The sequence below is a fragment of the Triturus cristatus genome, chromosome 1_2 (genome assembly GCF_964204655.1).
Source record: "Triturus cristatus chromosome 1_2, aTriCri1.1, whole genome shotgun sequence".
NCBI lineage: Eukaryota > Metazoa > Chordata > Amphibia > Caudata > Salamandridae > Triturus > Triturus cristatus.
Window position 1 is genome coordinate 485,053,770 of NC_140580.1, and position 24,754 is coordinate 485,078,523.

General features: G+C 45.4%; 1 protein-coding gene across 1 annotated transcript in view; it reads left to right on the forward strand.

Moving 5' to 3' along the window:
• The window catches only part of TCERG1L (transcription elongation regulator 1 like), a 1,143,777-nt gene that overhangs the window by 500,185 nt on the left and 618,838 nt on the right, over positions 1-24,754 (forward strand). Inside the window, exon 5 of the mRNA XM_085606206.1 lies at positions 10,354-10,479. Coding sequence (XP_085462332.1) covers positions 10,354-10,479 — 126 coding nt within the window. The remainder of the gene's footprint in view (positions 1-10,353; positions 10,480-24,754) is intronic.

Consider the following 24,754-nt stretch of genomic DNA (forward strand, 5'->3'; position numbering starts at 1 on the left):
CACAACCTTCCGACAAAGAGAGGTACAGAGGTGGAACTAATAGATTTTGAGGACAATGATGATGAATCATGTCAGCCAGAGGACAACGCTGCTGGAGTGCCAACAGCAACAGATGGGAGAGCGAGACGGGCAGAGATCACATGCCACTATTTCTGAGTAAGTAAGGGGACACAGTCAGTTGTTGTCTGTAATGACGTAGTTTAATAATGCGCCACTACGCCACTAAACAAGGATAATGCCATTCTGGCAACATTGCTCATTCACAAGTGTGAAGTCCAGGGTTACGTCACCCAATAGTCTATTGCTACGCGGTGCAGCATCAAAGTTTGCGGCCACGCGCTACATTGTGGGATGGCACGGATTCAGCCTCCTCACTGGTGCCAGCCCCATGCCGCCTGCTGCTCCTGCGTGTTTCTGGGACGGGGGGTGTGATGCTGCTCCTGCTGCTGGTGTCCATGCTTTCAGCAGCATCCCCTGCACCACTTGTGGCCGCCTGACTGGTCAATAGGACCTCCAGGGCACTGGTGACCTGCACCATCCCCCTAGTGACGTCGCTGCTGCAGTGTGTCAGGCCTTCCTGCATGTTCACTGAGCGCCGGCAGAGCAGTGATGTTGCAGGTGCCAGGCGGTTGAGTGCCCTGGTGTGCCTGTCTCCCCTCTGCCGTTCCCGGCGCCTTGCAGCTCTATCTGCGTCCAACTTGCTGCACAACAGCTGCATGGACTGTGACACGTCCCGCAGGCCCGCTGCCATGTCAGTTATCCCCGCCGCCATTGCGCAGATGTTCCTGTCCATCTGTTTGAATGTGGTTCTCAGTCCCCGCACATGCCGCTGTACTGAAATGACTGCCTTTGTTTGCAGGCGCTGTTGTTTTAACATGTTGGCCTCAAGTCCCCCAAAGACCCCATGGCTGTGATCGATTGGTGGTGGACTTTGCTCACGCAACCTGGGCGCCGTCCTGCACGCGTGTCTTCTCCCTGTGAGGTGGAGGGCACAGTGGTATGTCTCCCATCCTGGGGCATAGTATTTGGCTCCGGCCCACTGCTGTCATCAGATGATGTGTGTAACACGCGCAGCCTGGCAGCAGCACGCCTCCTCGACCTCACTATTGCAGGCGGTGATGTGGCCGGTGACTCCAGCATGAGTGGTGATGCTGGCTCAGGTACTGGGGATGCTGGCTCAGGTACTGGTGATGCTGGCTCAGGTACTGGGGATGCTGGCTCAGGTACTGGGGATGGTGGCTGTGGCAACGCTCTCTGGCCAGAACTTGTGCTGCCCGTAGCTGAACTGGCTTGACGGTGTGCCCCCTCTCCTGTGCCATGTGTTGTCCTGCGCGATGTTACGTCTGTGGACAGAAAGGCAACATCAGCTCAGTGTACCTGAAGGCATGCATTGCAAGATTGACAATAAATTGATGTAACACTCTCACATAGTCCTCTGTCTGCTTTAGGCTAATGTGTGTACCATGCATCATTGTTCTGTGCTATTCTGCTCATGGTGGGGGATCCCTGACTACATCTCCCATAATGCATTGCCTGTCTGCAGTAACACATGGACTGGAGTGGGATACTCATTTCGCAATGGGGGATGTGGGATAGGGGTAGGGGGGCTACATTGCTGTGCATTCCTCTTACCTTGTTGGGTGGCGGCTCTGGCAGAGCTGTCGGCATCCCCAAGGCCCACGACACTCTCGTGCTCGATTGTCAACTGCACCAGCTCCTCCAGTTCGGTGAGGGCAGGTGCCCTGTTACTTCCACCTCCTGTCCGGCTGGCCTCCTTCTGGATGTCCCCCATCTTCCTCTTAGTCACGATGCGCAGGTACCAGCGTTTTTTTAGTACGTCAATGTCCCTGTGGGTCACTCCCACTGCATTTACCTGCGCCTGGATTGCCAGCCAAATAGTGCGCTTCTCACACTCTTCCACTTGCAGGGATTGCCTCCAAAAAGCTTCTGGTGCTGCTTCACCACCTCCTCCACTAGCACCTGGAGTTCCTTGGGGCTGAATTTCACCTTGCGCCTCCTTTCCCCTCCTGTCCTCTGGCTGGACATAGTGAAGTTTGCTCTCAACAATCAGGCACTGGCTCCCTGCCTCTCCTCTGCACTCCCAGCCTCTCCTGAGTCTGTTGATTGAGTGCACCTGCCTGGGTGTGGCCACCTTCTTAATGTCAACACTGAATTAAGAGTTTTCATCTTCACTTATTGTTAATTGATAGACCTTTGCTTTTACTAGACAGATCATTCTGAGGTCAGTGTTATAATCTTTGGTCCAATATCTTTTGTTCGGGCATGATTCCACCTTATTTTAAATCTTTTTGAAGGAATGAACCGGTCACTTTGATGATTGTAAGGAGACATTATAAGTAGAGGAAGAGCAGTGTTTCCATTTATAATCTTTGTTCATTTGATAGTGCATGATATTCTTAGAATTTAAATTGGATACATTGGTAAATATCTACCAAAATGCGATTTTGTTTTGTCAATCAAATATTTTAAATCCGTATATATGTTATGAGAGTAATAGGACACATCTACTAAATTTGTCATGGAGAAGGGCACTCATAATCATCTATGACATCCACATTAATTTTGGAAAAAACACTGTGAAAAAGGGAATTACTGTGAGAAACAACGATGCTGTTTAAAGTGCTTACATTAACCAGAATAGTGTTAATTTCCAGTAGATTGCGTGGAGAAGCGTTAACTAATTTTCATCCTAAAACTACACCTAGTACATTTCTCAGTCAGACAGCACAACAATTAGAAATGTTTTTTGTTGGGTAAGAGATGACTGAGTGACACTGTCTTAACTTTGTTACCCATTAACCAAATCAATTCTGCTTTAGATGATTGCATTTTTATGCAGTAAATGATTAAATAGATTGTAGAAGATGCCGAATTGCATAAATGTTTTAAATAGTCTGTCAATTCAAATTTCAATTGATCTTTTACCCTAGTTCACACAGAAGTATAGAGTACCAAATGCACATATTTAACATATAAAACAAAGCAACAATGTAAGAAAACAAATATTCTTGTGGATAGTGCTTCCATCTAAAAATAAAGACATTGACATATATATGAAAGGCACAAAACCACATAGCATGTACTTTTATGGAAAGTGCAGACCTAACTTGCAGATGTCAGACATTACTGTCGTGTGAACTTACTCATTTCACTGAAGCGTGTGTTGTATGAGAGGACTTTCCTCTGCTGAAGCTCCAAACACTACAGTACAGCTGCGTCCGAGGCATTATTGAATGACCACAGAGTCCAATAATTAATCCTCCCCTATCTTCCTCATATCCCATGTAACGTTCCTAGGCACTGCATTAAGAGCAGCTCAGCTTAGACTGTAGCATCAGTGGTTGCTGCGATGTTTTGCCCCTTACATTGATTATCTTAATTATCTTGGTATATAAAAATCGAGCTCTCTGTGACTTACCCTCATGTATTCATTTCAATCCCCAGGGGATTTTTGTTATGTGATCATAATCTCCTAGAAATTCAGATTATTGGATTTGGATATTTTGTGTAAATATTTTTGTTTTTGTTACACTTAATTGTATTTGCACAACATTTGCTCACATAAATAATGGTTTGAGCACAAAGGGCCTGTTTACGATGTGAGGCGGGCATGCGTCCACCTGACACCTTCTTAGTCCTGGGACCAACCGACCTATGGTCAGCGGTCCCAACGGTCCAATTACAATGCGACCCAATACTGTTATGTCGCATACTCCCATTTCTCTAGGGGGGCTTGTGTTATGGCCATCAACTGCCCGTAACACATGCTCCCATTGAGAAATGGGAGGTGTTGGTCATCCTGCACCCTGTGGCAGGCCCCCCTCAGCCCCCAACAAGAGGCCGTGCACCTTAGGGGTCCCTGCTGTTGGACCTCAAACACGCTTTCCGACATGGTTTCCATGTCGGACAGGCTTGCATGGAAACCATGTTGGAAAATATGCATCGTAATCCCAAGGGCCGAAACGCCCTCCCTTTGGGATTACAAGCCGGTTCCAATTTACCGACGGCTTCATTGATCCCGTCGGATGCCAACTGGAAAAGGCCATTCTCATGCTACCCTAAACTCACAAAACACTTACACAACCCATATAATGTAAAATCTTAGAATTTGTTTGAAAGAGAAACCATTGGTGTCACAGAATATAAAAAATACTACAGATATGAGAAAAATATTGTAGAAGAAGAATAGTAGTGGTTTTTAGTTAGAGAATCTCTGGTTAGCGAATTAGGTTTTCATATTAGCTCTGGTCATTTCCTAGCCTGCAAGGCTATTACAATGCAGATACAGACTTTAAAATATATTTAAAGGATCATTTGAAGAACATTATGAATCTAATAGTTGTATATCAGTACAACATAGTTAGGCATAGTAGGAGCAAATTACTACTGGTTTGTTATCTCTAAGAGTGTCCAGCTACAAAAAACTGTATTCTCTTGGGACCACTGAATGATTCAAAGGAACTTTAGGTGCATCAAATTAATCAAGGAGCCAGAGAAGCAGGCAGGGCCATCCGAATAACCATTGCTGCACAAAACATTACATGCATATATTGTCATTTTATATACAAGCAAGAGAGTTTAGAGGAAGTACAAAATACATAGTCCTCAACGGAATCCAAATTCTGGGTACAGGACAGATAAAGCGCTGAAGGGGTGTTTTAGGGCAGATACAATTTCTTACACTGCAGAATGTGTAAGTACAGCAGTAGTTAAGAAGATTTTCTACTATTGAGCTACACCACTGTTAGCAGACACGCATCATTCCTTCCTTGTTTATGACTGATTGACAGTTTTATGCAACAAGTACTATACCTCAGAAGTGGCAGAATGCTTTACAGATTGAATATTGTTGCAGCCTTAAGCTACCAAACAAATCAATCATGGCCAAGATCCACAATGACATAAATGGAAAACAACTGTAAAAAGTTTATCCTCAATCACAATGACAGATAGCACTAAACATTTCATTCTAATGTATAAGTGCTCTAATGTTCAGGGTAGAGGAACGAGTGGGGAAATAAATTTGGACTGGGAAGCTGAATTATGGGCCAGGCAGATGTCTACTGTATTTTAGGGTTTCTTGGATGGTTCAGAAGTTCATTACATCTTTTCCCATTATTTCTTTTGTTCTTGTGGAACCAGCTTGGACATCTCCATTTTCTCGATCTTATTTTTGCTGTTGATTTTTTTTAGATGTTTTCTTCTTTTCATTTTCCCATGAAGCTATTCCCTTTAATAAAATATTTTGTTAGGAATCTTTCAATCAATCAGTAAGCAAGATGCTACTTTTTCATTGCTCCATAGTCTTGAATTCCTCCATTATGTCTATTGCCTCATACATCCTCTCGTTGCCGATTAGCATATGAGATTTCAAGAATTTCCATATTGAAAATACATTTATAATTGGCAATTTTCAATGACCAATGTCGTGCTTTATGGACCTCAGACTCTCAAACGTCTTTTCAAATAAAGTACTTAGTTTTTCTCGTGCCTTCCTCCCAAGTACCTACCTAGTTCATTGTGTAGGCATATTTTATTTGTCATTTAGGGCCTCATGTAGGTAGCCAAATACCGGTCGGTAACGGCCGAAATTCGGTAAATTTCCTGTTACCGACCGGTATTTAGTCAAGTGAGATGTAGGAGGCCAAAAACCAAAAATCGGTAAATATGAAGTGGTAAATACCGATTCATATTTACCGATTTCTAAAATACCGATTCATATTTACCGAATACATATTTTCCGATTCGGTAAATATGAAGTGGTAAATATGAAGTGGTAAAACGGAAAAAGACATGTAGGTAAATTCGGTAATTTAGAAATCCATGAAATTCGGTAATTAAGAGTCGGTAATTAACACAGAGTGAAAGCAGGTGGTAATCATCAACAGTGCATAAAATAAATCCCAAAATGCATCAGCGTGGACAACATGGCCGCTCTGTATGTCATTGCAACGCGCCTACGTCTACAGGCAGCAGGTCTGAGGATATGGAGACGGGAGGAACGCATATACAGACAGCGCATCACACTCTTCCAACTGACTGAGGCTGAGATACATGAAAGGTACAGGCTACACCCACAAACCATCATGGACCTGATAAGGGACCTGCACCCACTCCTGGACCAGCCAACAAGAAGGGCGCATGCCATACCACCACATGTGCAGGTTCTCTGCAGCCTACATCTACTTGCTTCTGGAAGTTACCAGGTGGTGATAGCTGCGGTTGGCGGTGTATCCCAGAGTTGCCTGTCCCGTTTCTTCAGGAAGTTCCTGGATGCCATGATGCAGAGAATGCACCACTACATCAGCTTCCCAAACACACAGGCTGAACTGCAGAAAACTAAAACTGACTTTTATCACATGGCACAGTTCCCCCATGTCATTGGCTGTATTGATGGCACACACATCCCAATCTGCCCACCAGCTGCCACTGAGCACATCTACAGGAACAGAAAGTCCACCCACTCCATCAATGTGCAGGTAATCTGTGATGAAGGGAACATCATCACTGATATTGTTGCGAAGTTTCCTGGGAGCACCCACGACTCCTACATCTTCCAGAACAGTGGGATCTACACACGACTGCTTGCCGGAGAATTTGGAGAGGGATACCTGCTAGGTAAGTAACAGTGACGCCCCATGAAACCTGCAAATCATAGTGTATTGAGGCATGTGACTGATGGTTCCCTTTTACTCACCTAAGCGACAGTGCATATGCCGTGCGGTCATTCATCCTGACTCCCTACCTACACCCATCAACCCAGAGTGAGAGACGATATAATGTGGCACACAAATCTACACGAAATGTGGTGGAGCGCACGTTCGGACTATTGAAGAGCAGGTTCCGCTGCCTCCATAAAAGCGGAGGTGCACGCCAGTACACACCCATCATCTGTTGCAAGATCATTGCCACTTGTGCAATGCTGCACAACCTTCCGACAAAGAGAGGTACAGAGGTGGAACTAATAGATTTTGAGGACAATGATGATGAATCATGTCAGCCAGAGGACAACGCTGCTGGAGTGCCAACAGCAACAGATGGGAGAGCGAGACGGGCAGAGATCACATGCCACTATTTCTGAGTAAGTAAGGGGACACAGTCAGTTGTTGTCTGTAATGACGTAGTTTAATAATGCGCCACTACGCCACTAAACAAGGATAATGCCATTCTGGCAACATTGCTCATTCACAAGTGTGAAGTCCAGGGTTACGTCACCCAATAGTCTATTGCTACGCGGTGCAGCATCAAAGTTTGCGGCCACGCGCTACATTGTGGGATGGCACGGATTCAGCCTCCTCACTGGTGCCAGCCCCATGCCGCCTGCTGCTCCTGCGTGTTTCTGGGACGGGGGGTGTGATGCTGCTCCTGCTGCTGGTGTCCATGCTTTCAGCAGCATCCCCTGCACCACTTGTGGCCGCCTGACTGGTCAATAGGACCTCCAGGGCACTGGTGACCTGCACCATCCCCCTAGTGACGTCGCTGCTGCAGTGTGTCAGGCCTTCCTGCATGTTCACTGAGCGCCGGCAGAGCAGTGATGTTGCAGGTGCCAGGCGGTTGAGTGCCCTGGTGTGCCTGTCTCCCCTCTGCCGTTCCCGGCGCCTTGCAGCTCTATCTGCGTCCAACTTGCTGCACAACAGCTGCATGGACTGTGACACGTCCCGCAGGCCCGCTGCCATGTCAGTTATCCCCGCCGCCATTGCGCAGATGTTCCTGTCCATCTGTTTGAATGTGGTTCTCAGTCCCCGCACATGCCGCTGTACTGAAATGACTGCCTTTGTTTGCAGGCGCTGTTGTTTTAACATGTTGGCCTCAAGTCCCCCAAAGACCCCATGGCTGTGATCGATTGGTGGTGGACTTTGCTCACGCAACCTGGGCGCCGTCCTGCACGCGTGTCTTCTCCCTGTGAGGTGGAGGGCACAGTGGTATGTCTCCCATCCTGGGGCATAGTATTTGGCTCCGGCCCACTGCTGTCATCAGATGATGTGTGTAACACGCGCAGCCTGGCAGCAGCACGCCTCCTCGACCTCACTATTGCAGGCGGTGATGTGGCCGGTGACTCCAGCATGAGTGGTGATGCTGGCTCAGGTACTGGGGATGCTGGCTCAGGTACTGGTGATGCTGGCTCAGGTACTGGGGATGCTGGCTCAGGTACTGGGGATGGTGGCTGTGGCAACGCTCTCTGGCCAGAACTTGTGCTGCCCGTAGCTGAACTGGCTTGACGGTGTGCCCCCTCTCCTGTGCCATGTGTTGTCCTGCGCGATGTTACGTCTGTGGACAGAAAGGCAACATCAGCTCAGTGTACCTGAAGGCATGCATTGCAAGATTGACAATAAATTGATGTAACACTCTCACATAGTCCTCTGTCTGCTTTAGGCTAATGTGTGTACCATGCATCATTGTTCTGTGCTATTCTGCTCATGGTGGGGGATCCCTGACTACATCTCCCATAATGCATTGCCTGTCTGCAGTAACACATGGACTGGAGTGGGATACTCATTTCGCAATGGGGGATGTGGGATAGGGGTAGGGGGGCTACATTGCTGTGCATTCCTCTTACCTTGTTGGGTGGCGGCTCTGGCAGAGCTGTCGGCATCCCCAAGGCCCACGACACTCTCGTGCTCGATTGTCAACTGCACCAGCTCCTCCAGTTCGGTGAGGGCAGGTGCCCTGTTACTTCCACCTCCTGTCCGGCTGGCCTCCTTCTGGATGTCCCCCATCTTCCTCTTAGTCACGATGCGCAGGTACCAGCGTTTTTTTAGTACATCAATGTCCCTGTGGGTCACTCCCACTGCATTTACCTGCGCCTGGATTGCCAGCCAAATAGTGCGCTTCTCACACTCTTCCACTTGCAGGGATTGCCTCCAAAAAGCTTCTGGTGCTGCTTCACCACCTCCTCCACTAGCACCTGGAGTTCCTTGGGGCTGAATTTCACCTTGCGCCTCCTTTCCCCTCCTGTCCTCTGGCTGGACATAGTGAAGTTTGCTCTCAACAATCAGGCACTGGCTCCCTGCCTCTCCTCTGCACTCCCAGCCTCTCCTGAGTCTGTTGATTGAGTGCACCTGCCTGGGTGTGGCCACTTCCTACTTGGGTGGGGTTTGGTTGCACAGGATTGGCTGTTTCAAACAGTCATGTGATTTCGTTTTTCCGATTCGGTATTTTCCGAATCGGTATTTACCGAATCGGTAAATTCCACCTCGGAATTTACCGAATCGGTAAATACCACCTCGGTATTTACCGATTCGGTAAATACCACCGCGGTATTTACCGATTCGGTAAATTCCGATTCTTGAATACCGAATGTTACCGATTCGGTAAATATTACCGAATTGTTACCTACATATAACTTACCGATTCTTAAATACCGATTCGGTACGGTTCGGTATTTAAGAATCGGTAAATGTTATTTACCTACATGAGGCCCTTAATGAGGAGAAGGTGTTGGGTTAACAAACAGGATAGAACATGTCCCTCAGATTCCTCACTGTATCTGCGTCCAGCTTAGCTGTAACACGTTAATATAGTAAAGTCCAAGAATAAACAACTATTTGCGTTCCTAATACGATCACTCAAAATATGAGCACTCAATCACAAGAAAATATGAGCCAATGTCTCAGCAAGATAATCGATGCACCATTGGTAAGCATACATGTGTATTCTCAATGGCATTAAATCTGAATAATGGTTGGTGTAATGGGAGTTATGCTATTGTTACAGTAGTTAATAGAGCATGGTTGGCATTAACACATACATTTTTTCTATTTCTTTTATTAATGCAGCTCAAATTGATTTCTCTATACAAGTCACAATTGTTACTTTATTTCTTTACTTCATTTAACGCGCCTTTAAGCTATTTCATTTTCCACAACCCACATTTATTGTTGTAACCTTTCTTCTAATCCTCTTCCTTTCTCTTTTTCAAGATTCATTTAGAGATATGCAAGGAATGAAGAAAACATTTCCTTTCTGTAGGACTATGGCCCTGATGTACAAAGGGTTTTAGCTTTTGCAAAATGCACGAGAGCACTACTCCTAAAAGGAATTGTGAAACATTATTTTGTTTAATATAATTTCATTTTCTTTTAGGAAAATAAGGTGTATTTAATTATTTGAAAGCAGTCACAGACATGTGTCCACTTTTTCTAAATGCATTGTACATACTGGCCCTATATGCCTAGCATTTATTTCCCAAATGCAACTGATACATAAAGTGGAACGAGATATTTCAATAAACAAACTGCACAACTAGAGGAAGTAATATCATCTTTTAGCAAGTGCCATTCTTCAAGGAAGTGCTATTTGACTAAGCGTGTGTTTTTTGGTGTTTACATACAGGTGTCACTTCAAGAATGGATAGTTGCATGACTCCATTGATACCGACTCAGCTAACAAAGTTGGCTTCTGCATCATCCCCAACTGTGGCTTTTATGGCAACAAATTTAGTGGATCACACATCAGAAGGTGAGTTTACGAGTGAGTAGGAAATCTCCAATATCTAAAATCGAATGGATGTTTTAAGAGAAGAGAGAAGCCTGCACAGACAACAAAAACAAGTTTGCTTTTCTACATAAAATAGCATTATAGTTGTTATCATCATCACCACATCACCATCATCTTCACCATTATCACTATTGTTGACTTTATTGGAGGAAAGCATTTATTACATTTTAGATCTGTGTAGGTTCAACTGGAAATAAGGACAGTCAATTTCATATGAGGATAATTTGGGGACCTTATCTACACTCCTTTTCAGACTTATTGCATAAAATCATATAAATAATAATGTAGCTTTTTTGCCCAAACACATCATCACAGTAGTCAGTGTACAAATGTACGGTCACGTTATATGTGTCTCTGCAAGTTATCAACAGCTAGAGTGGAGTATAAATGGTACTTTCTCAATCAAGTGGCATCTCAGTAATTGAATCATGGGTGAAACACACAGAAGTCAAACCCCAAGCTCTAGAAGCCCTCAGCAGATCCCACAGACCTCAATAACTACCGTCCCATCTCCCTCCTCCTGTTTGAGGCCAAAGTCACCGAGAGGATCATCAATGCATAACTAACAAAATTGATTGAAGAAAACTCCATCCTCAACTCCTCCCAATTCGGATTCTGCAGCAACCACAGCACTGAGACCACTCTACTCACTGCCACAGACTACATTCGCACCCGCCTCTACCATGGACACACTGCAGCCCTGATCCTACTCAACCTCTCGGCAGCATTTGACACCATCTCCCACGCACACTCACCGCCAAACTCCATGACGCCAGAATATGAGGAATCACCCTCAACTGGATCCGCTCATTCCTCAGCGGAAGAACCCATAGAATCAGACTGCCACCATTCCTCTCCGAACCCATGGAAACCAACTGCGGAGTACCCCAAAGATCATCGCTCAGCCCCATGCTCTTCAACATCTACATGGCCCCCCTCGCCGCCATCGTCAGACAGCACTGACTCAGCATAGTATACTACGCCGACAACACCAAGCTCATACTCTCCCTCATCAAGTACCCCATCACCACCAGACTCAACTTCCAGGAAGGAATGAAGGACATTGCATCCTAGATGAGCAGCAGCTGCCTCAAGCAATAACTCAGAGAAGACAGAGGTCCTTGTCTTCGGTCCCTCTCCCTCTACATGGGACAACACCTGGTGGCCCACTGCCCTCAGCATCCCTCTCACCCCTATGGACCATGCCTGGAACCTCAGCATCGTACTCGACTCCTCCCTCTCCATGACCCAAAAGTTCAACGCCGTCACCTCCAGCTGCTTCAACTGTTAGGGGAAATTCCTCAGGGCTTGCAAGATGCTAGAAGGGTCCACATCAAGGCACCTTCAATTCTGTTTGTCGTTATGACACAGAATATTAGAGTGGCCAAGTGGGGGAAAGGGTGTTGGGGAAGGAATAGCAGGGAAGGAGATCTGTAATAAAAATATAAATGCGTTAAATAGACTGAACTCCTAGCAATAGCTAACTATAAAATGGTGTTGGTAAACATATTCACCTGTGTCTTCCCTATTGTTTTAACCAGATGAAGTTGGAATGAGGAAACTACAAATAGAACATACAAAGATAGTATTTAGATCACATGTATCAGCATTATTTAAATGATATTGTAGTAGGGAAGACTATTAACAATACCTTCCACAGTTCTATTCTCTAGAGTCTGTAAAATCTCCCAACATGAATGGTGCGTTGAAGAATGAAAGCGGGACCTGCCACGCAACTTTGTACAAAATTAAAGTTTTTATATTCCTTGATACATTATCCTAAAAGTTCAGGTTGTTTTGTCCAAAAATTATCCTTAATCATCAGGGTTGAAATAGGTAGTCAAAAGATCACTAAGGTCTTTACATCAAGAATCATGATTTCCTAATGTCTGAAAAATTGTTAGAGCAATTGATTCTCCAGAGAAAAAGAAAAGGATGCTCTTACCCTGATTCCGCTGAGCATCTTCCTTTTCCTGCTCCTTTGTGCTCACTCAGCATTCTGCTCACCGCCCTGGGACTCTCTATAGCACAGCTGAACACCGCCGAGACGACTGCTCCAGCAGCACTCCTCTTCCAGAGACAGCGGTAGAATAACAAGCGTGTTTGCAAGGGCGTGGTCTCCTTTTATAGTGGGGACCCGCCCAAGATGACCGCCACGCATCGAAGATGCTCTAAGGGGGCGTGGTGTGTCGTGCTAACTCTCGGGCATGGTCAGCAATGCCGGTAACAGTTTTTAATCATCCGAAGCCTAAAATGAAGAAAAGGGTGAAACAGAGGCAACATATTTACACAAATAGCACATTGAAGTGCAAAGTCTGTTTTTACTTCTACAGTGTTCGGCAGTGTGCATTACAACACAATGTTTGTTGTAGTTACAGTTTTTCCGCTATATTCTTGGAAGCCCTAGCACTATAGGTTTTTGACAGAGCACAATGCCATAGTTCTTTCCATTACAGTTTTGTACCAGACACAGAACAACTCTTTGTCGTTGAGGGAGACCGATAGCAGGACCACGAATACCAGGCCAATTGACTGGCACAGTGCTTCTTGCCACAGCGTCTGTATGCACACTTTCAAAGAATAGTGTGCAGTGTGGCAGTGCCCCTAGATCCACAGCTCATAGTCATGACATCAACACCATCCGCATCCTCCGAAAGACTTTCAAATGGATCCCCCACAAACCATGAAAGGCCGTCACCCACACACTCATAACCATCAGACTGGACTTTGGAAACACCCTCTATGCCGGGATCAACAAGTCTCTTCTCCGAAACAGCAGACCATACAGTACACCACAGCCAGACTGGTCCTCAGCATCTCTTGACACGAACACATCAACCAACACCTACAGAACCTCCACTGGCTCCCCGTTAAGAAGAGAGTCACTTTCAAGATACTCACCAACGCCTACAAATGTCTCCACAGCACTGGACCCCAATACCTCAACAAAAGAATCTCCTTCCACCTACCCAAGAGAAACCTCCAATCCGACGACCTTGCCGAAACCCCACACATCTGCAGAGCCAGAACAGGTGGAAGAGCCTTTTCCTACTTCACGGCCAAGACCTGGAATGAGCTCCCTTTCGACAACAGACGCACACCCTTCCTGAACATCTTCAGAAAGACACTCAAGACCTGGCTCTTCGACTGAATGGAGCTGCTTACCCCCCCCCCCCACCCAGCGCCTTGAGACCCTCATGGGTAAGTAGTACTCTTACAATTCCCCTGATTAAGTGATTGATTGAAATAGTATATTTAAATGCATCATTTCCACATTCATTTGCTAAAATGCCATAGGCTCTGAAAGGGCACTCATTAAATAAATACTTTAATATTGTGCCAGGCCAATGAAACCTTATGTTCCCAAGGAGTTGACTACACTTTTTCAAAATGTGGTATGGGTGCACACATATGTCAAACATTACCTCCATTGTGTCTGGGCCAGCATTTTGCCATCAGTGGCCCAATATTTCGCGGATGCCGCCTTTTATCAATAATGACATAAAAAATGCTGGTGCCAGAATTTTGCAATTCATGCTGTCTATATGCCATAGGAATATGACCCTTCCATCCAAAATTACCTCACTATATTTTAGGGTCTGCATATTCTCATGGTTGCCACCCTCCCATAAGCCAGCTTGTTCACATTTATGACAAAAATTATCTCCATTGTGCTAGTACCTCCATTTTGCCACATGTCCACATGCCAAGAATTTCCTCAAATATGTTTTTTTCACGAGTACCCTGTATGCCATGAATTACTTCCAGTATGCCATTAACAGTGTTTTTCCATGGGCGTCCTTTATGCCAATAATTAACCCAATGTGCCAGTGCTAGTACTTTGTCATAGGTGTCTATCATGCTAAGAATTGCACAAGTATGCAAGTGCCAGTATTTTGCTCTGGGTGTCTCTATAAAACAATAATTACCTTCAGTATGCCAAGGATCATCACCTCTCATTCTCCACCACATTTACTCATTCAGACTCATTCTTTCACTCACTCTCATTAATATTTTCTTACAAATCATTATGCTCATTCATTCTTACTCACTCCCTTGCTATCACTCATTATTCTCAATCATTTTCACTCACCGATACTAACTGACATTCAGGCTTGGGTTTACTAACACTTTGAGCCTGGTTTGTGTCGCTTCTGAGACACAACTCAGCAGAAAGTTTTAGGGTGGGAATCAGAATTACTATCCAATGCAAATTAGGATTCACATCAGATAACATCTCAAAGTAATGCAACGTTGTGCTATGCCCTGGTTTGTGCTACCTTGCACCAAGGGCGCATCCTATAGGTGATGCACAAGTGTTCCCATGCAACCACCAATGGGTTAAGACACCTTTCACAAACATTGGTAGACAGAAGTTTGCACCACATATTTACTCCTCCTCAAGGTAGGTTTAGGTAGCGAAAATATTTTCAATGTTCCTCCTTTTTCCAACTTAGCATTTGTGCAGCATTGTACCTCACCTGCACAAAGTGGGAAAAGTCTTAAAGCATAGTTTTTGTAATGGAAGGGACTTCTTCCAGTAAAAACCACAATGCTTCAGAGATTTCACACACCCTTGCACTATGGTGAAAGGGAGTTTGCATTGGCATATGGCCGCCAACAATCCACCAGTGCACTTGGAAATAAGAATGCACCGTATCCTAACAGATATGGTTTGTTTTTCTTTTTTCCCTGTGACACGAGGTAGCACGAAACTTCGGTGCAGCGTTACCTTGCATCAAAAAATAGTAAATCTGGATCTCAATCTCACTCACCACCTGGCACTGACTTACTCACTTTAACTCACACATACATGCTTACACATACATGCTTACACATACCGACAAGTATGCTTACACATACACACGCTGTCTCTCACAAAAACACACTGTCACGCACAAGCAGGCACACGACATTTAAAACGATTTTTTTTACCACAGCTGTTACCAAAGGTCCAAATTTAGCTAGGTGCGCTCAATGTTTTATTCCAGTAATAGTGAAAAATAAAATATTATTCATTAATAGTATAATGAACAATGGGAAGAAAATAAGGAATGCAGAGCCAACCCTGTGTCTTTGGCACTGATTTTTCCACCATTGAAGCCAGGGGTCCCAAAAGCAGAGGCAGGGGTCGCACACAGCAAGGCAGGCATCGGAGCAGCAATCCCTGAATTAATTCTATATTTCCACCTATATCATTTTCCACCCTACGTATTTGGGGCTTGACCCATGTGCATACTGAAAAAGACAATTAACTGTATTTCCACTAATAGAAGATGGTGGCACCTGCAAGTGGGATGTCTATATATCCTGATATACCATTCATATTGTGTTTTTCTGTAATTTAATGGTATGCACTTGAGCTCCACAAATGTGGTCCTATATTACCCAGTTAACACACCTGTTAAAATACGTGTTTGAAGATTAACCACTATTTCTGAAAAGCACTTTGTAGCTAAGGGTTAAACATGCACTATGTAGAATTGATATGCTGCGAGGCTGTCAACACCTCTCCCCCTCCCCACACCCAACATTTCTCAAAAGATACTGCTTGACATGTGATAACACTGTATAAGGTGAGTGTTAATTCAAACTCTATTACAGCTCCCTTGTGTTACCAAGGTGTTTATTTATTCCTAAAGTTATAATTAATTGGCCCATTACTTAAACAGCACTTAAGTTTTGTATGCTCGATGTCATTTACCATCCGCCATTAACATTAACCTTCTATCTGGAATACATACTCGGACATGTCCTCATAACTTCAATTCAATGACTATGGACATTTCTTCTCAGTGTTACTTTTCTTTCAATACTATTATTGGTGCACACTGCATATACTTGAAAGAAATTCAGTAATTACAAACTGATCACGGATGAAAGAGAGAACACAATACAATGTGCTTAGGTTTGCCCGTTTAAGTTCATTCAATTGTTTCATAGTCTGTTTCACTTTTTTGTTGCTATGTATGAACAATATATTATCTCCCCACTACATTCAGTGGCGCAGCAAGTGTGCAATGCGTTCTAATCCAAGCAACTAAAATAGCACCCATGATCTGACTTGTTAGACAAATAGAGCAATTAATTTGTGTTCTTTTTTTAATTTGAACTAATCTGAAGCATTTGGTCAACTCAAATTGTGCAGGCCTGACCCGGCCGTGTGCATAAGAACTGCAGGTATAAGATACTTTTGATAAAACTACGCTCTTTGCATGTAAATTCTTCTTAGTTAAAACAAAATCAAAAAGTAAGGAAATCATATAGTGGCACTAAAGTTCTTCAGCAGCAACGCTATAAATTGTATCCAGCTATTACTGGGTTCTTTCAAAAAAATGTCTTGGATTGCCCCTGAAGTAGCGGATGATGCCTACATTGGATCTGTTGCTACCTTTCAGCGTGTTATGCCTGCTTCCCTGGACTTTGACTATCTTGAAGGGGGTTATGTTTTTGTTGGGGATGCGTCTTCGATGGCTGGAGACATTCAGGAGGGGGTATTCGTTCTACCATCTTTTCTCCTTCCTCTGATGTGGTCGCTCCAGCTAGCATACAGGAATTGTCTCATAATCCTTTAGAATAGTCCTACAAAGTCTTTTGCTTTTCTACTATATCTCTGGAGGGAGGTGTATGCAATGGTTTAAGTGTGGGCCCGCTTCTGATGAACTTTTGAGAGCTGAACTCAATGTCGATGGAGGGGTGGCTGTCTGACGAAACGAGAGTTGGGAAAGATTTCACACTCCTAGATACTGATATCGCAGGACATATAGGGTGTTGGGGAGGTATCCCCAATTGTGTTCCTAAGTGAGATTCTTCACTGATTTCGTTGAATGAAAACAGTCTCCTAAATTTAATTCCCCCTTCCCAGCATCTCTCTATGCCTCTTTTCTACTGTAGTTCAAGTCAATTGATAGGCTCCTCCTCCTCTGAGTTTGAGCAGGAATTATTTTTGCTCTGTTTGAAGGTGAATAACGGTAATGGAGGGGATGGCGTCCCTTCTGATATCTTATTTTGTATTGAAAAACCTCTGTTCCATTCTCTCTTTATTGGAGAAATCAGTGTTAAGCTCTGACCACATTCTGGAAAGGATTTCTGCTATTTTGTTTGAAGTTCAGCATATGAATAAGGTTGCTCTTTCTAGCTTTATACCAGTAGCAAACTCTCTTAAAGAATCATCAGAGAACCATAGATCAATCAATCAATCAATCAATCAATCAATCAATCAATCAATCAATCAATCAGAACATTTCTAAGGCGCACTACTGACCCGTGAGGGTCTCAAAGCGCTGGGGGGGGGGGGGGGGGATGCTGCTACTGCTCGAATAGCCAGGTCTTGAGGAGTCTTCTGAAGGTTAGCAGGTCCTGGGTCTGCCGTAGGAGGATGGGGAGGGTGTTCCAGATCAATTCTGTCTGTGCCCCATGTAGGGGTGAGAGACGTTTCTGTCCAAGCTGGCATACGTCTTTGTTTGTCGCCCCCCAAAAACAGTTTGTAATTTTGAAAACAAAGAATTTCATTTAAATTCATCGTTTGTGAATATGGATAAGTGCTCTGCCCAGGACAATGCCAGATTGACTATTTTTCCAATGTTTAAAAAGGGTTTCATAAAAGGCTCGGGGAAGTCTGAGAAAGGCAGTGGATCTGTTTTGCAGACTGGCAAGGTGTGGGAGGGAAAGCTGGCTACTACTAGTACCTCCTCCACCCAATATCATAATGTGACGGGGATCTGTGGTGTGCTGATCAGAGAAATGAAGGAGGTAGAGGTGGATAGTCTTACAAGAAATAAAAAGGGTAAGACTAAGCCAAATGGAAAGTAAACGTTTGCACTTTTCCTAGGTTTCTGCCGTGTAGAGTGTAAGGAGGGAAAGAACATTGAATTTCCACCTCCAAAAGCGGTGCCTGGAATGGTTCCATTACACCAAATGTGGCTCCTTTAGGGGTGATGGTAAGTGCTTTGTGGAACTGACTACGCACACTCTGCCTCTCCCCACCCTCAGAGAGTTTCCATTCCCTCACATAGGGCCTCATGTAGGTAAATTAAATTTACCGATTCTTAAATACCGAACCGTACCGAATCGGTATTTAAGAATCGGTAAGTTATATGTAGGTAATGATTCGGTAATATTTACCGAATCGGTAACATTCGGTATTCAAGAATCGGAATTTACCGATTCGGAAAATACCGCGGTGGTATTTACCGAATCGGTAAATACCGAGGTGGAATTTACCGATTCGGTAAATACCGAATCGGTATATACCGAATCGGAAAAACGACATCACATGACTGTTTGAAACAGCCAATCCTGTGCAACCAAACCCCACCCAAGTAGGAAGCGGCCACACCCAGGCAGGTGCACTCAATCAACAGACTCAGGAGAGGCTGGGAGTGCAGAGGAGAGGCAGGGAGCCAGTGCCTGATTGTTGAGATCAAACTTCACTATGTCCAGCCAGAGGACACAGAGAGAAGGAGGGGAAAGGAGGCGCAAGGTGAAATTCAGCCCCAAGGAACTCCAGGTGCTAGTGGAGGAGGTGGTGAAGCAGCACCAGAAGCTTTTTGGGAGGCAATCCCTGCAAGTGGCAGAGTGTGAGAAGCGCACTATTTGGCTGGCAATCCAGGCGCAGGTAAATGCTGTGGGAGTGACCCACAGGGACATTGACGTACTAAAAAAACGCTGGTACGACCTGCGGATCGTGACTAAGAGGAAGATGGGGGACATCCAGAAGGAGGCCAGCCGGACAGGAGGTGGAAGTAACAGGGCACCTGCCCTCACCGAACTGGAGGAGCTGGTGCAGTCGACAATCGAGCGCGAGAGTGTCGTGGGCCTTGGGGATGCCAACAGCTCTGCCAGAGCCGCCACCCAACAAGGTAAGAGGAATGCACAGCAATGTAGCCCCCCCTACCCCTATCCCACATCCCCCATAGTGAAATGAGTATCCCACTCCAGTCCATGTGTTACTGCAGACAGGCAATGCATTATGGGAGATGTAGTCAGGGATCCCCCACCATGAACAGAATAGCACAGAACAATGATGCATGGTACACACATTAGCCTAAAGCAGACAGAGGACAATGTGAGAGTGTTACATCAATTTATTGTCATGCTTGCAATGCATGCCTTCAGGTACACTGAGCTGATGTTGCATTTCTGTCCACAGACGTAACATCGCGCAGGACTGCACATGGCACAGGAGAGGGGGCACACCGTCAAGCCAGTTCAGCTACGGGCAGCACAAGTTCTGGCCAGAGAGCGTTGCCACTGCCACCATCCCCAGTACCTCAGCCAGCATCCCCAGTACCTGAGCCTGCATCCCCAGTACCTGAGCCAGCATCCCCAGTACCTGAGCCAGCATCACCACTCATGCTGGAGTCACCGGCCACATCACCGCCTGCAATAGTGAGGTCGAAGAGGCGTGCTGCTGCCAGGCTGCGCGTGTTACACACATCATCTGATGACAGCAGGGGCCCGGAGCCAAATACTATGCCCCAGGATGGGAGACATACCACTGTGCCCTCCACCTCACAGGGAGAAGACACGGGTGCAGGACGGCGCCGCAGGTCGCGTGAGCAACGTCCACCACCAATCGATCACAGCCATGGGGTCTTTGGGGGCCTTGAGGCCAACATGTTAAAACAACAGCGCCTGCAAACAAAGGCAGTCATTTCAGTACAGCGGCATGTGCGGGACTGAGAACCACATTCAAACACATGGACAGGAACATCTGCGCAATGGCGGCGGGGATTACTGACATGGCAGCGGGCCTGCGGGACGTGTCACAGTCCATGCAGCTGTTGTGCAGCAAGTTGGACGCAGATAGAGCTGCAAGGCGCCGGGAACAGGCACACCAGGGCACTCAACCGCCTGGCAACTGCAACATCACTACTCTGCCGGCGCTCAGTGAACATGCAGGAGGGCCTGACACACTGCAGCAGCGACGTTACTAGGGGGATGGTGCAGGTCACCAGTGCCCTGGAGGTCCTATTGACCAGTCAGGCGGCCACAAGTGGTGCAGGGGATGCTGCTGAAAGCATGGACACCAGCAGCAGGAGCAGCATCACACCCCCCGTCCCAGAAACACGCAGGAGCAGCAGGCGGCATGGGGCTGGCACCAGTGAGGAGGCTGAATCCGTGCCATCCCACAATGTAGCGCGTGGCCGCAAACTTTGATGCTGCACCGCGTGGCATAATCTTGGTTTCGTGGCGTAGTGGCGCATTATTAAACTACTACATGACAACCAACAACTGCCTGTGTCCCCTTACTTACTCAGAAATAGTTGCATGGGATCTCTGCCCGTCTCACTCTCCCATCTGTTGCTGTTGGCACTCCATCTGCGTTGGCCTCTGGCTGTCCTGAATCATCCTCATTGTCCTCAAAATCTGTTAGTTCCACTCTGTACCTCTCTTCGTGGCAAGGTTGTGCAGCATTGCACAAGTGGCGATGATCTTGCAACAGATGATGGGTGTGTACTGGCGTGCGCCTCCGCTCTTGTGGAGGCAGCAGAACCTGCTTTTCAGTAGTCCAAACGTGCGCTCCACCACGTTGCGTGTTGATTTGTGTGCCACGTTGTATCGTCTCTCACTCTGGGTTGATGGGTGTAGGTAGGGAGTGAGGATGAATGAGCGCACGGCATATGGACTGTCGCCTAGGTGAGTGAAAGGGAACCATCAGTCACATGGCTCAATACACTTTGATTTGCATGTTTCATGGTGCGTCACTGTTACTTACCTAGCAGGTATCCCTCTCCAAATTCTCCGGCAAGCAGTCGTGTGTAGATCCCACTGTTCTGGAAGATGTAGGAGTCGTGGGTGCTCCCAGGAAACTTGGCAACAATGTCAGTGATGATGTTCCCTGCATCGCAGATAACCTGCACATTGATGGAGTGGGTGGACTTTCTGTTCCTGTAGATGTGCTCAGTGGCAGCTGGTGGGCAGATTGGGATGTGTGTGCCATCAATACAGCCAATTACATGGGGGAACTGTGCCATGCGATAAAAGTCAGTTTTAGTTTTCTGCAGTTCGGCCTGTGCGTTTGGGAAGCTGATGTAGTGGTGCATTCTCTGCATCATGGCATCCAGGAACTTCCTGAAGAAACGGGACAGGCAACTCTGGGATACACCGCCCACCGCAGCTATCACCCCCTGGTAACTGCCAGATACGAGGAGATGTAGGCTGCAGAGTACCTGCACATGTGGTGGTATGGCATGCGCCCTTGGTGTTGGATGGTCCAGGAGTGGGTGCAGGTCCCCTATCAGGTCCATGATGGTTTGGGGGTGTAGCCTGTACCTTTCATGTATCTCATCCTCAGTCAGTTGGAATAGTGTGATGCGCTGTCTGTAAATGCGTTCCTCCCGTCTCCAAATCCTCAGTCATGCTGCCTGTAGGCGTAGACGCCTTGCAATGACATACAGAGCGGCCATGTTGTCCACGCTGATGCATTTTGGGATTTCTTTTATGCACTGTTGATGATTACCACCTGCTTTCAATCTGTGTTAATTACCGACTCTTAATTACCGAATTTCATGGATTTCTAAATTACCGATTTTACCTACATGTCTTTTTCCGTTTTACCACTTCATATTTACCACTTCATATTTACCGAATCGGAAAATATGTATTCGGTAAATATGAATTGGTATTTTAGAATTCGGTAAATATGAATCGGTATTTACCGATTCATATTTACCGAAAACTGGTTTTTGGCCTCCTACATCTCACTTGACTAAATACCGGTCGGTAACGGGATATTTACCGAATTTCGGCCGTTACCGACCGGTATTTAGCTACCTACATATGGCCCTTAGTGAGGTGGCTGTGTCTCCGGAAGTGGATGGGAGAATGGGATGTGTTGTCCAATTGGAGTTCAGGGATAGGGAAGTTGGTAGTCTGGATGGATGGACTCAGGGGATAAATGCCCAAAAAGGTGGGCCCAGTAAGGGCTATGTGGTGTCTAATCCCTTGTGTATGAGAAACTTTGATGCTGGTACCACTGATGTTGCCTCCCTGCACTCTTGTCCCCAGTTTAACTATGGGGCAAAAGTTATCAGTGAGAGAGAAAGGGTTCCTTTATGGATCCCCAAAGGAGTACCTTTAATTGGATTGGTGGGGAGAAGAATGTTTCATCCCATATTTTGGACTTCATTTGGTTATTTCATAACAAATCCTCTCCGGTAAACAAAAGTTTCATTCTTAGTTGAGTCTCAGATTGAGGCCTTAAAGTTGGTCTCTAGCGGTGATATTATTAATGTGAAGATCCATTCTTCGGGACCTTCCCTTTATTCCAGGGTTACCTTTTGCTCCCTGATCATTTCCAATTTGGTGGTGCAGAATTTTGAGCACTTCCTTAATTGAGAGATATATGTATGGGAGAGGGGAAGAGTTGGTATAACGGCAAGGGCGGTCGACCTCGAATCTGGGGAACCGGGTTTGAGTCTCATCAATGACGCTGAACATCCTGTGATTCTGGGCTAATCACTTAATTTCCCCATCCCTAACAAAAATGAATGTGTCCTCATGTAACACAACTGGTGCTATGTAAAGCGCTCTGATACCCAATACCTTTAGGTCAAGTTCGCGCTATATATACCTCTGGTAAAATAAATAATTAATCTTCCCCCAACTCAGAATCCAAATGGCCCTAGGGTCCCTAAGTCAGTGGTGTGTGATGCAGCGGGTCCCAATTCTGAGCATACACTTGGGAACCCCTAAGATGTTGTGGTTTCTTTAGGGCAATGGGGCCGAACAATCAATATGTGGGATGGCTCAATAGTTGATCCTCAGGTTACTGACTTGGAAGGTGATTTGTCTCAATCGAGTTGGGTGGCTGGAGCTTTGAATAATGCCCACCCTTTTTTCTCGAGGAATGAAACCTTGAGGTAGCTTAGGCGGATTACTTTTGAAATGTAGTATGTCGGGACTAAGTCCAAAATGAGGACATGTTTAACTTTTTGAAATCCGTGAACCCCTTAATTATGTACCTACAAGAAACTTTGTCATGCAAAGTGTTTGATTGCAGTGGCTATTTTATCCAGCTATATCCAAGCTCTAGCAGTTCGCATACCTCCAGTATATCTCTATGTCTCTGGCACTCTGGTTGTGGATAAAACTATGATGATCCAGGAACTGAAACACTAGAAGAATCTTATCCAAGCATAAAATTACATTTTGTCATTAGGATTAGCTTATTACCTTCTGTTATTTGAAAACATGCGCTCTGAATAAAGTATACACTCAAACTTGTTCATTAATCTGCATTATAAATAAACAATCATCAGAATCATACAATTTACAGTAAACCAATTGATAACCTTTTTCCCTAAACATATACCAATATTGGGAATATAGAATATATACATGTTGGACCTGGCACTTTCTGCAGGGTTATCCCCACTCTTTTTCTTCATTCGCCTATTTTTCTGACCTTGTTTTTGGTTGCTTTGGAACTTTGGGTACTTTACCACTTCTAATTAGTGCTATAGAGCATGTGCTCTCTCCTCTAAAACATGGTATGATTGGTTTACACCTTGATTTACACGTAAGACCCTTGTATAGTGGTCTATCATATACCTATGGCCTTTAAATGATATGCTAGTAGTGGGCCTGCAGCACTGTTTGTGCCACCCACAGACATAGCCTTTTCAAACCTGTCTCAGGCCTGCCACCGCATGGCCTGCATGCACAGTTTACTGCCACTTTAGCTTGACATTTAAAACTACTTGCCAACACTTAAGCTCCCCTTTTAATACATACAGATCTCCCTTAAGGTAGGCCCTAGGCAGTGCTATGGGCAGTGTGCTGTGTAGGTAAAAGTTAGTACATGTGACTTTATTGTGTGACATATCCTGGTAGTGACAAACAGCCTATTCTGTTTCTCACTGTTTTGAGGCCTACTCCACTCATAAGCTAGCATTGGGAATTCCCTTATATATGTTTAAGTGATAAGTCCTGATCTGAAAGGAGTAGAGTTGCATTGTTTGATTTCTTTAGAATGGTAGTGATAAATCATGCTTACTGGTGTAGTTAGATTTTACAATATTATTTCAGAAATGCCACTTTTAGAAAGTGTGTTTCTCTGTGTGTATGACTCTTTGTGCTTTGCAGCCTGACTCCAATCCATGTCTGGGCCTGGGTCACAGCTACACTTTGTGTATCCTTTCCAGACAGCTATCACACAGGATGGATTGAGTGTGGCAAGGTTACATCTGCATACTGATAGAATTTCTGGGCTAGGAGAGGTAGAGAGTGC